The sequence below is a fragment of the Arvicola amphibius genome, chromosome 10 (assembly GCF_903992535.2).
Source record: "Arvicola amphibius chromosome 10, mArvAmp1.2, whole genome shotgun sequence".
NCBI lineage: Eukaryota > Metazoa > Chordata > Mammalia > Rodentia > Cricetidae > Arvicola > Arvicola amphibius.
In genome coordinates, this window is record NC_052056.1 from 49,127,405 (window position 1) to 49,140,217 (window position 12,813).

The window sequence follows — 12,813 nt, forward strand, 5'->3', positions numbered from 1 at the left end:
TTAACACCTCTGAATCCACTCAGCATTGCCTGTGTGTGTAATGTGTGCATGGCCATCAAATGGACCATTCCCTGCCTCTTGGGAGCTGTATACTGGAAGAAAATTGACTCTCCAAGCAACAATCAGTAGCCAAGTGTTCCTCAGCCAGGATTCTCTGACCACTTTCCTGAGCACTGCCTACTGGGATTTTGACCAGCTTGATCTTTCTCAAGTCTTATGCCATACTGTAAAAACCATTGAGTTTACGCGCATAGCGGCCATGTTCAGTCCAGAAAACACAGTTTTATGGGGCTGGAGAGATGGCTTAGTGGTTAAGACCATTGACTGCTCTTTCAGAGGACCTGGGTTCAACTCCCAGAACCCATATGGCAGCCCACAACTGTCTGTAATTTTAGTTCCAGGGGATCTGAACCCATGGCAAAACATCAATGCACATATAAAATAGAAGTAATTTTTTTTTTTTTTTTAAATTTTCAAGAGAGGGTTTCTCTGTAGTTTTTGGAACCTGTCCTGGAACTAGCTCTTGTAGACCAGGCTGGCCTCAAACTCACAGATATCCATCTGCCTCTGCCTCACCAGTACTGGAATTAAAGGCATGTGCCACCACCACCCAGTGGAATTTTAAAAACTATTAACAGTAGGCACAGAAATGTATGGTTTTAAACCAGGTTTGGTGGCCTGAATCCCAGCACTGGAAGGCCAGAAATACAAACCCTGGCCAGGCACGGTGATAGTGACCAGATGCTCCTTAATCCCAGCATTCAGGTGTAGAGACAGGAAGATCTCTCTGGGAGCTCCAGGCTGTCCCGATATCATAGGAGAGGGTGGAGAGTTTCCTGAAATTGTAATTTTATGGGCTGGGGTTGTAGCTCAGAGGCAAACCCCTTACTATGCAGAAACAAAGCCCTTGACTTGAGCCTTGCACCACAGAAACAAACTGAGCCACCTGTGATTTACAGAAAGGGAATTCACAACTAATAAGAAATGGGTTGTTTTTTGTTCAACCCAGGGCCCTAATTTCATTGGCGAAATAGGCAGTCTGCTCACACAGCTTGTTCCAAATTCTTTTGGAACTCCACTTTCCCTTAGCAATATTCACAGCTAGGCTTGGCTTTCTCTTTTAATTTCTGGGGGGAGGGGGAGGGCAGAGGGGGTGGACAAGGACTCACTATTTAACTCTGGCTATCCTGGAACTCAGGATGTAGACCAGGATAGCTAGAGTTCAGAGAGATCTGCCTGCATCTGTTTGCTTCCCGAGTTCTGGAATTAAAGGCGTGTACCACCACACCCGGCAATATCTATAGCTTTTAGTTTCCCAAGAGCAGGGTGTGGCGGCTTACACCTCTAAATTACACCTCAGCATTCTACTGAGGCTAAGCAGTACAGCTCGGGATTCTAGGCTACTTACGTGAGTTTCAGGCCAGCCTGGGATTCGGGAAAACCCTGTCTTAATAATAATAATATTGATAATTTAAAGAAAAAAAAAGCCCACAGTACTGACTTTATTTATCAGCCAGGGTCAGACTTTAGCACCACAAATAGTTGGGGGCATGGGCGGGAGGTTGGGGAACTGAAGGGGGCATCGAGGCTACGGGGAAGTAGGAGGAGATTTCTAAAAGCTGCCTGAGGCCAGAAGTCATTTGGAAGCTGGAAGAATTTTCTGTAAGCGGTTTTCATCTACTTCGAAGATGGCGAGTGCTAGAAGAAAGGTGAGAGCTGTTTTTCTTTCTCGATCTGGCTTTCCAAGTAGGAGGTTGTGTTTTGGAAGGGGTGTTTTGTTGGGAAGTTATTTACAGTACCGTGACTGGAGGGAAATAGAAAAGAGGGGAGGTAAAAATGAAATCAAGGCTTTGGGTAGCCATCTGCCTCAGCAGGAACAAGAGCCACCAGTTACCCTTAGAGAGCCAGAGGCCTCAACCCACACGAGCCTGGTGCCTCCTGCAGAACTTTCAGACTCCTTATCTTATCCAAGTGGCCTCAGAGTTGAGGAATTTCGGGAAGGCAAGCATTGCTGGTTTCTAACAGGAGGAACCAGGCTCCTGAGCTCTCTCCAGGTCTCCTTCCCAATATTTCCATCTTTCTTCCATTTCCATCTTTGTTCGCGTAAGAATTTTGTTAGGTTCAAAAGTGAAGGCTTTCTGAAAAGATTATGCAAATGTAAGGCTTGAATGTCAGTGTGAACTAGTTCCAACTGAGATGTAAAAGCACTGAGTTGCAAAGTAACAGAGGAATGTTGACTTGTCTCACCTTGCACCTCCTGAGGGGAAGGGGAGCTTGCAAAGAATATAAGCATGAAAGCAAGCAACCAGAGATTGCTTCTTAATTATTTATTTTTTACTTACTTATTTATTTACTTATTTATCTGGTTTTTCGAGGCAGAGTTTCTCTGTGTAACGGTACTGTTTTTCCTGGAACTCATTTGGGCTTGGGCCTTGTACTCAATGAAATCCTCCTGCCTCTGCCTCCCTAGTGCTGGGATTAAAAGCGTGTGCCACGACCTCGGGGCTAGGATTCCTGACCTCCTAATGTTTGCTGTCAGTCTGTATGTTTCCAGCAGTTGCTAGACTGTTGACAATGACAGTGGGGCTAGGCACCCATCTCTGTGTAGAGCCGAATATTGTTTGGCAGACTGGTCATTAGTTGGCCATTCACTCAATCTCTAGGGCCCACCATTACTCCAGCATATGCACAAACTGTTGGTTGAAGTTTCTGAGGCTGGGTTAGTTTCCCGCTCCCTCCACTTGAAACCTTGCCTGGTCAAAGGAGATGGTCAGTTCAGTGTTATTGCTAGGACAGTCTTCCCCGGGATCATCCTGTGAGATTTCCTTGTGCCAGGTTTTTACCTGGCCCCCAAATTTCCCTGCTTCCAGTAGTCTCTTTCAGTACTCTTCCCCTCTATCCACTCCCAACCTGATCGCTCATGTTCCTGTTCCCACCTGCCCTCAGTTCACTCAAGAAATCTCTTCTAACTCTCCTTCCCAAAAAGATCTGGGCATCTCCCTGTGAACCCTCCTTGTTAATCTAGTGTCTCTGGGTCTGTGGATAGTTGTCCTTTATTTTATAGCTAGTAGCCACTACAGAGTACATACCATATTTTATCTTTCTCACTCGGGATGGTGTCCTTGTTTTTAATAGTTGAGTTACTCCATTGTGTAAATGTACCAGATCTTACTCATCCATTTCTCACTTGAGGGACATCTAGGTTGCTTCCAGGTTCCGGCTAGTATGTGGTTGATTTTGCTGGAAAGGGATTCCAGCAACCTAACACTTGAACTGAGACTGAGGGAGGAAGGTTTAAGAATTGAAGTGGAATTTGAACCTAGAACTGAGTAACTAGCATTACAATGAATCAGCAACCATTCAAGTGGTAGAACTGAATCCAGGTGTTCTACAAAAGCAGTGAGTGGTCTTGATTACTGACCCATTTGTGTGATAGTGTACAGCTGTGTGGTTCAGCCAGTTTGGGGAGGTCAGAGGACAACACTGGGTTTCAGTTCTTGCTTTGTCTTTTATTTTAAGACAGAGTCTCTTTGACTAATGGATACGCTAGACTGACTGGCCAGGTAGTCTCCTGTTCCACCTCCTATTCTGCTATAGGAACATTGGAATAGAATTACAGGTGTGAGCTGCTCCATGTGCCTTTTTATATGGAATATGAAGATTCAAATTCAAATCTTTTCACAGTGTTTTGTCCGCTGAGCAGTCTTTTCCCGCTCTTAATATTTCCCAATGTTATCTATACTATCCTAGCCTAAATTAGAGAACATTCCTGACACACCAAAAGAGACCAGGGTGAAGACACGTCAGAAAAAAAAGAAGACGGAGAAGGAGGAGGGACAAGAGTCTTGTCCTCAGGTGATAGTTCCTCTGGATATGGTCCCTGTACCCGAGGAGCAGATGCCTGCCCTTACTGAGCCTCCTGTCCTATATGAAGAAGTCAGCACGACCGTTACGACTACAACTGACTCTGAGGCAGTGTTGGCGTCTTGGTCCATATTTGCAGCCAATGCTAACAAGAACAAGGCTCTGCAGTCCATTACAACATCTGAGACCTATGGTAAGTCAATATTAGAATCAGTCACACCCACCCATCCTATTATTTCTTGTGTTCCATCCAGGGTAGGGCCTGAGAACTAGTATCCCTTGGTATTGTTGAGATGGGATCTAAAAAGTATAACCCAGGATGGCCTCTGTTTGGCTTAGCTTTCCATATGCCGAGATTACTGGTGTTCCACCCGAGGGTCCACATTTCTAACATCTACCCAAACAATCGTGAGGCTGCTGATCCAGGGAGTCACACTGTGACAGTTACTTCTTCAAATGACTCATGCACCAAGCAGGAAGCATTGTGCTTTCGTACCATTTCTTCTCCTTTCTTTAAAGAACACTCTGGGATTGAGGCTGGGATGTCTTGGTGTCTATGAAGTAGGTGACACTAACAATCTCCAGTTTCTTATTACAAAATAGATACAGTTAGAAAAGGCATGTTTTTTGGGACAAAACACCATGACCAAAAGTAAATTGAGAAGGAAAGGTTAATTAGATTTACACTGAACTTTGTTGTTCATTTTTCTTTTTGGGGGGTTGGGGGTTGAGACAGGGTTTCTCTGTAGCTTGGAACTAGTCCTGTAGACCAGGTTGGCCTTGAACTCACAGAGATCCACCTGTACCTGCCCTCCCATTCCTGGGATTAAAGGCGTGTGCCACCACCGCCCAGCTCTCCTTCATTTATGAAGGAAGTCAGGACAACTACACCAACAAGGCAGATCCCAGAGGCGAGGCAGGAGCTGAGGCAGAGGTTTTGTTTAGTGGCTTTCTCCCCATGGCTTGTTCAGCCAACCTTCTTATAGAACTCAGGTCCCTCAGCCCAGGGATGTCACCACCTACCACGGGCTGGGCCCTGTCTGGTTGATCACTAAATGAGAAAATACCTTATAGCTGGATCTCAGGGAAGCATTTCCTCAGCTAAGGCTCCTTCTTTTGACTCCACCTGTGCCAAGTTGACACACGAAACCAGCCAGTACAAGTCATCATAAGCCTGTGAACCCAGCACTCGAGTAGGAGGATCAGGAGTCTGAAGTCAATCTGTGCTAAATGAGACTTTGAAAATAGTAATAGAGAACTCATGTCTGTCATAAGGATAACCGGAAATGCAATGAAGCAAAATCATGCTTAACGTGATGCAGTGGGTGTCAGGGTCTTAGTCGAGAGCTCAAAAGATAGTCAGTCTTGTAGAGGACTCAGCTTCAGCAGCTGGGAGGCAGAAGCAGGTAGATCTCTTAACTTCTAGGCCTGCCAGAGTTACATAGTGAAACCTTAGTTCAAAATAAAAGGTTGATGCCCCTAGACCTATTTAATGGAAAATCTTTAATTATTTGGGAGTTTTATTTCATGTATGTGTTATGTGTTGGCATCAGACTCAAACAGGTTAGACAAGTATTGTACTGAGCTACATCCCTGGCACCTCAAGTTCTCTTGCATATTTCTGTAGTAAGGGGACTAGATGGCTTGAGATAAAGGTTGGATTCCCAGTCTTATCTCAGGACGGACATTTCCTAGAGGTACAGAGTCTAAGCCAGAAGGTTATGGTCAGCCTTGTGCATGCCGTTTGTGACTCCATCTTAAACAACTTTGCTCTTCTCACAAGGGGAATTGTGGTGTGTGGTCCACGGGAGAAGCCTTCCAGCAGACTCAACAGGTTGGGTTCGGCTGCAGTTCCACGCTGGACAAGCCTGGGTACCTGAGAAGAAGGGGAAAGTGATTGCCCTCTTCCTGCTGCCAGCCTGCACCTTTCCACCCCCACACCTGGAGGACAACATGCTGTGCCCCACGTGTGTTCACAAGTGAGTGTGCTGTGCTCACACATGGACGGTGGGAGCTTGAAGTTACCCCAGGGAAAGACATGTTCATTTGAATTAGCCAGGTTTTGAGTATTGCTTATTTTGCTCGTGTGAATAACCTCCACAGCGGTGGGTTTACAGAGCTGGTACTTGCTATGTATGTAGATCAGGCTGATCTCCAATTTGGAGCAGTCTGCTTGCCTCTGCCTCCCAAGTGTTGGGATTGTGAGTGTATACCAGTAAGCCTAGCCAACAGCTTTCTGTTGTTTTAGGAAAGGGGCTTGAGTCCTCTTGTTGGGCTGGAAGATGGCTCAGTTCAGAAAGGTGCCAGTGCCAAGCCTTATGACTGAACCCAGTTCACAAAGGTTGTCCCCTGGCCATCACATGTACATCATGGCATCTTCATACACACACACAGGATAGGTGTCTTTTTAAAAACTTTTTTGTACCTCTGTCTCAGAGTTGAACAGCATTGAGTAGGTTTGATATCAGTTGAAAGAAACCTTGGGAAGGTTCCAGTCAGCTGTGAGCTGGTGTGTGGTGGTGCACACCTGTCCACAGGAGGACTGTCCACAAATTCAAGGCCACCATGATCTACAAGTCTTTGTCTCAAAATTCAACCATGTTTGCTTAATCACAATGAGATTTTTTTAAAGGTTGAATAGCACTATGGGAATTTGTCTTGTTTCTTTTTTGCTTTTGTTAAGACATAGTCAAAATATAGGTAGGTCCAGGCTCATTAGGCACCTCTCTCAGCCACGGCCTACTCGGGAATACAGTCATGATCAATTAGCAAATCTTCCTCCTTTGGCATGGTCAAAGGCTCTTTTCACGAACTTTAAATTTTCTTGTTCCTTGGAGCTTGGACTTCAACCCAAGTGTTTCCCTAGGAACTACATCCCTAGTGCAATTCAAAATTTTTATTGAGTCTGGGTTTTACTGTGTATATTGCCTTGACTGGCCTGAAAGTCACAGAAATCTGTTTGCCACTGGGCTCCCAAGTGATAGGATTAAATGTGTACCACGCTTGATCCTAAAGTCTTATGGTTTCTTTGGCTCTTCAACATTAACTGTTTTGGCTATTTTTGTTTACTTTAGAGACAGGATTTCCTGTAACCCAGGCTCACCTGGAATATAAGGCTGAAGCCACCTTGAAGTTCAGATTCTCCTGTTTCAACTTTCTGATCATGAGACTGGGATTATGGGTGTGTCCCCCAGGCTTGGTTTATGGGGTGAGGGATCAAACTCAGGATTTCTTTTTTCTTTCTTTTTTTCCTGGTTTTTCGAGACATGGTTTCTTTTTTACTTTTAAACCTGTCCTGGAGCTAGCTCTTAGACCATGCTGGCCTTGAACTCACAGAGATCCTCCTGCCTCTGCCTCCCTAGTTTTGGGATTAAAGGCGTGCGCCACTGCCACCCAGCTCAAACTCAGGATTTCATGTTTTCATTCCTACCCAACCTATCTTACCTATTTTGAAAGATGAAATATGATTCTTCCTGGTTCTGGTTTATTATCTGGGTATGGCATAGTTGTAACCCCAGCACTTGGGAAGTGTAAACAGGGATGATGGGGAATTCTGGACCAGCCTACTCTACATGTGTTATGGGAGTGGGAGTGGGCATGAGGTGGGAAAGGAGGAAACGAATGAATGAATCTATGAATAAATCTCTTTTCCAGGAACAGGGTCCTAAATAAGAGCCTCCAAAGATAAAGGGAATCTCAGGTGTGGGCTATCATTACCTTCTCCTTGGAGTGAGTTACGGAACTGCAGCCAAGACTGAGACTGATGAAAATTCACATCTGTGCCCTTGAAAATGCCCGGATCAGCCAGAAGCCATGAGGCCTTGTTTGTTATTTGTTGCTATAGTACTTAGCAGCTTGGAAAAAGAGCCAGTGAAGCCACAAAACGCAGCAGGTCCACCTCTTCATTTTGAGGACTACATACATAATGGAGTACTACATAGCAGAAAAAAATGACAGCTTGATTTTTGCAGGAAAATGGATGGAGCTAGAAAACCTTATTTCGAGTGACGTTACCCAGACACAATAAGACTATTATCACATGTACTTCTATTATGTGCGTTTCTCAGATTGTATGGCAACAAACATACAAATAAGTAAATATATATTTGGGTTTTGTTTTGTTTTCAGGGTTTCTCTGTTTACCTTTTGGAGTCTGTCCTGGAATGCATTTTGTAGACCAGGCTGGCTGCAAAATGACAGAGATCTGCCTGCCTCTGCTTTCCAAGTCCTGGGATTGAAGGCATAAGGCACTACCACCCAGCATAAATAAATGTTTTAAAAGAATTTAAAATTAAAAAGTAAAAGAGCATTGGTGGCCAGGCAATGGTGGCTCACGCCTTTAATCCCAGCACTCAGGAGGCAGAGGCAGGCAGATCTCTTTGAGTTCAAGGTCAGCCTGATCTATATGAGCTAGTTCCAGAACAGGCTCCAATGCTACAGAGAAACCCTGTCTCGAAAAACCAAAAGAGAGAGAGAGAGAGAGAGAGAGAGAGAGAGAGAGAGAGAGAGAGAGAGAGAGAGAGAGAGAGAGAGAGGGTTTTCTTCTATTGGAGATAGTAAAAGGAGGACTTGAAAAAAAAACCCACATATATATTATGTGTATGGACCACAGTAAATTCATGGGTGGCAGAACAATTTACAGGAGTTGGTCACAGGTATCGAATTGAAGGCAACAGACTTGGCAACAAGCACATTAACCCAAAGCTAAAATTTTGTTATTGTTGTTTGCTTGAGAAAGGGTCTCACTACGTAGACCTAGATGCCCTATGTAGACCCAGGCGGTCTTCAAACTCAGAGATCTGACTACTTCTGCCTCCTGAGTGCTGGGATCAAAGGTGTATACCATTAAGGCCAATTCCAAACGCACAATTCTTTATGAATAGGGTGGACCAGACTCTAACATACTTGTTAAAAACCCAATCTCTAGCCAGGTGGTTGTGGCACATGCCTTTAGTCCTAGAACTCAAGAGGTTGAGGCAGGTGGATGGCTGTGAGTTTGAGGCCAGCCTAGTCTACAAGAGCTAGTTATAGGGAAAGGCTCTAAAACTACAGAGAAACCCTTTCTTGAAAAAAACAAAACAAAAACAATCCCTTGGAGAAGGAGCTGTTCTAGACTTTTGCAAATCAATGAAATTGTCAGGCACTTAAATTGATCTCTATAGATGTTTTAAATGAGGTTATTTTAGGACCAAGGGCTTCTAGAAATATACACTAAAGGTTTAAAGCTACACCCTAGCCTGCCTGATGGGACAGACACACCTCTTACTGCAGCCCTCCAGAGACTGCCACCTGTAAAATGGTCGCACATAATACAACAGGCTTGGGAAAACTCACCTTCAGGTAAACTAGAGACTCACAAACTTCATTTATTCAGTTAGGATTTTTTCACCAGGCATGGTTGTACACTGCACGCCTGTGTCTAACGCTTAGGTGTCAGAGACAGAATGATCAATACAAGTCAAAATTCAGCCTGTCTTACACAGAGAATTCTAGGCCAGCTAGGACTACATGGTGAGAACTAGATTCAAAACAAAATTAATCAATACATAATATCTCATCTAAAGAGCTGGCCTTGGAGACATGGACATATGGTATCAGCGCTCATGAAACTAAGAGAATTATTTGAACCCAGGAGTTTAGCAATTTCAAGTTCAAGGCCAGACTCAACAACGCAGTAAGATACTATCTCCAAGAAAGAAATAATAAAGAAAAGAAAAGTAGTCACGGTCATGTTCATGCTCAAGAGATTTAGGAATGAAAACAAGAGTTCAAGGCCAGCCTCGGCTACACAAGAAGTTAAAGATCAGCACGCTAGGCTATCACAAAACCTTGACTCGAAACAGATAAACACAAAACAAGCTGGACATATGAAAACACATCTGTACTCCAAGCACTTGGGAGAGGGAATTTAAACTGCCACAAGTGAGAGACCAGCCTGGTTGACAAGTCAAGCGTTAGACTCATAAGGAGACCAACTCAACAAACTACATAGAGGCAAAGAACAAAACAAATAAAAAAACCCAGCAGGAATTCTCCACGTCTCTCAGATCTGTCTTCCACATTGACACTAGCCAAAGCATCTGACACTGCTTACATTCACTCTGCTGTGAGACACTCGCAGTTGTTTACCACCATTTGCTGTTAGCCTTGAGCTTTGTTGTTTATGAAGTAGGGTCTAGACATGTAGCCCAGGCTGGTCTCAAATTCTCAAAGTGTCTGACTGACCCTTCCATATGCTGGCTATATTGCCTGGCCCCATAAAGATGCCGTTTTGTTTTGTTTTTATCAAGTTAGGCGTGGTGGTATACACCTTTGATACCAGCACTCAGAACTCTGGGAGTTTGAGGCCAGCCTGGTCTACAAAACTGAGTTCTAGGACAGCCAGGGTTACACAGAGAAATGCTGTCTGAGAAAACAAAAGCAAACAAAACCAAAAAAAAAAAAAAAAAAGATGCTGTTTTCTCAGGACACTACCAATCCCTTTGAAAAAGAGTTAATCTCCCCCTTGTCATATACACGCACACACATGCAAGCACACACACATATGCATACACACACGCTCACACCATAATCCCTGTTAACTCTCTGTGGCCAGCAGCTCAGTGTACCACCACCTCAGCCACCACTTCACCTGTCCATGCACAGATCCATGTCTACTTTTGCTTTCTTGTAGTAGACAGATCCTTACGAAATGCACACCTACCCTAATGTTTGGTCTTTCCTCACCCCCACCTTGAGTCTTTCTGCCTATCTTTCCTTAGTGTTTCCACCAACAGCATACTGCTAATCCCTCTCAACTTCATGTGTTTTCTGGTTTTAACACCTCTGAATCCACTCAGCATTGCCTGTGTGTGTAATGTGTGCATGGCCATCAAATGGACCATCCCCTGCCTCTTGGGAGCTGTATACTGGAAGAAAATTGACTCTCCAAGCAACAATCAGTAGCCAAGTGTTCCTCAGCCAGGATTTTGTGACCACCTCTCTGAGCAGTGCCTCCTGGGATTTTGACCAGCTTGATCTTTCTCAAGTCTTATGCCATACTGTAAAAACCATTGAGTTTACGCGCATAGCAGCTGTGTTCAGTCCAGAAAACACGGTTTTATGGGGCTGGAGAGATGGCTTAGTGGTTAAGACCATTGACTGCTCTTTCAGAGGACCTGGGTTCAACTCCCAGAACCCACATGGCAGCTCACAACTGTCTGTAATTTTAGTTCCAGGGGACATGTAAAACAGAAGTAATTTTTTTTTTTTAATTTTCAAGACAGGGTTTCTCTGTAGTTTTTGGAGCCTGTCCTGGAACTAGCTCTTGTAGACCAGGCTGGCCTCGAACTCACAGAGATACCTGCCTCTGCCTCCCTAGTGCTGGGATTAAAGGTGTGCACCACCACCACCCAGCTAGAAGTAAATAAATTTAAAATAGAAAATAATAGGGTCTGGAGAGATGGCTCAGAGGTTAAGAGCATTGCCTGCTCTTCCAGAGGTCCTGAGTTCAATTCCCAGCAACCACATGGTGGCTCACAACCATCTGTAATGAAGTCTGGTGCCCTCTTCTGGCCAGCAGGCATACACACAGACAGAATATTGTATACATAATAAATTTTTAAAAATGGAAAAAATAGAAAAAGTACTGTTTTATTATAACCATCCACCCACTCCAGCTCTTACAAAGTTTCTGAAGAGTGTTTCCTTCTGGAAAACTTGGAAGGAAGAAGGAGATGAAGGGGTTTTCCAGCCCGAGGGCATCTTGGCAGTGGGAAGCCAAGGAATACCACAAAGTCACACCATGAAACAAACCTCACACAACTGATTTGATGCAGGCAGAAGCCCAGAATGGTGGCTGCCTCAGACTGGGAACAGAGACAACTGTGGGATGAGCAGAGGGGGAAGGGGACTTCTTAGTGTCTTTGGAATATTCGTGGTGAGTTAGTAGAAAAATACAGCCAGACCAGAAGTTCTCCTTGGCCATTCATGAGTCTGAGTCACAGGGATGCAAGGCTGGTGTGTGTGTGTGTGTGTGTGTGTGTGTGTATGTATGTTTCCAAGTCTAGGAGCTCAGGTTCACACCAGGGGCAGGTGCTTTTCCTTGATTCTTTTTCCCTGCAGGAGGTGACACAGACTTCAGACTTCCCCTTTAGCAGTGAGCACTCTGCAGTCTGCCGTGTTCTCTGCTCACACATGAGATGTGGGTCTGTGGGCTAACTGCTGGCTACCGCTGAGGGGAATTTCAGAAGGCAGCGGAGAAGTTCGACTACAATTCGTGCTCTTCGCATGTTGATAAATCTTCAGGAGATGGTTTAATATTAAGCCCATGTAGCAGAATAATAGTAATACGCTCCTCATTGCATCCTATGACCTAAGTAGCCACCCCAGTTCTTGATCAAATGTCAGTCAGTTTCGGGAACAAGTTCTGTCTGGTAGAGGGATCACTAAATTCAAGCAGAAACTGCACCACGAGACGCTAAACAACTATTCCATCAATCTCTGGAGAACAAATTGTTTTCCAGTCGGGCCTGGGCTCTGCCGGTCCTCCTGTCTGAGCAGCAGCACCACTAAGTGGAGAGAGTCCTCTGACCTTCAGTTCCGTGCCTTGCCACACACACACACACACACACACACACACACACACACTTATACACATGCCCTAATCCTCACACACACTAAACAAAAAAATGTGGGTATCTCCAAACCCAGCAATGTTTTCTCCATTTGCACTGAAAAAAGAAAAACAACTCAACATGAACTTTCTATCTGTCTTTCTGTCTTCCATCTGTTTGTTTTCAAGGCAGGGTTTCTTTGTGTAGCCTTGGCTGTGTTGGAATTCTCTCTGTAGATCAGGCTGGCCTCAAACTCCCAGAGATTCACCTGCTTCTGCCTCCCCACTGCTGTGATTAAAGGCATGCACCACCACCACCCGGTGGAATTTTATAAATTGTTAACAGTAGGCGCGTT

The 12,813-nt window shown here is 44.6% G+C and overlaps 1 protein-coding gene across 1 annotated transcript; it reads left to right on the plus strand.

The window, feature by feature from the left end:
* The first annotated feature begins 1,661 nt into the window (after positions 1-1,661).
* Positions 1,662-7,787, plus strand: LOC119825614 (developmental pluripotency-associated protein 4-like). Its single transcript, XM_038346602.1, has 4 exons — positions 1,662-1,709; positions 3,751-4,057; positions 5,648-5,843; positions 7,519-7,787. Exons 1-4 carry the CDS (start codon positions 1,689-1,691, stop codon positions 7,550-7,552), a joined length of 558 nt encoding a protein of 185 aa, XP_038202530.1. The 5' UTR covers positions 1,662-1,688; the 3' UTR covers positions 7,553-7,787.
* Positions 7,788-12,813: the final 5,026 nt, after the last annotated feature.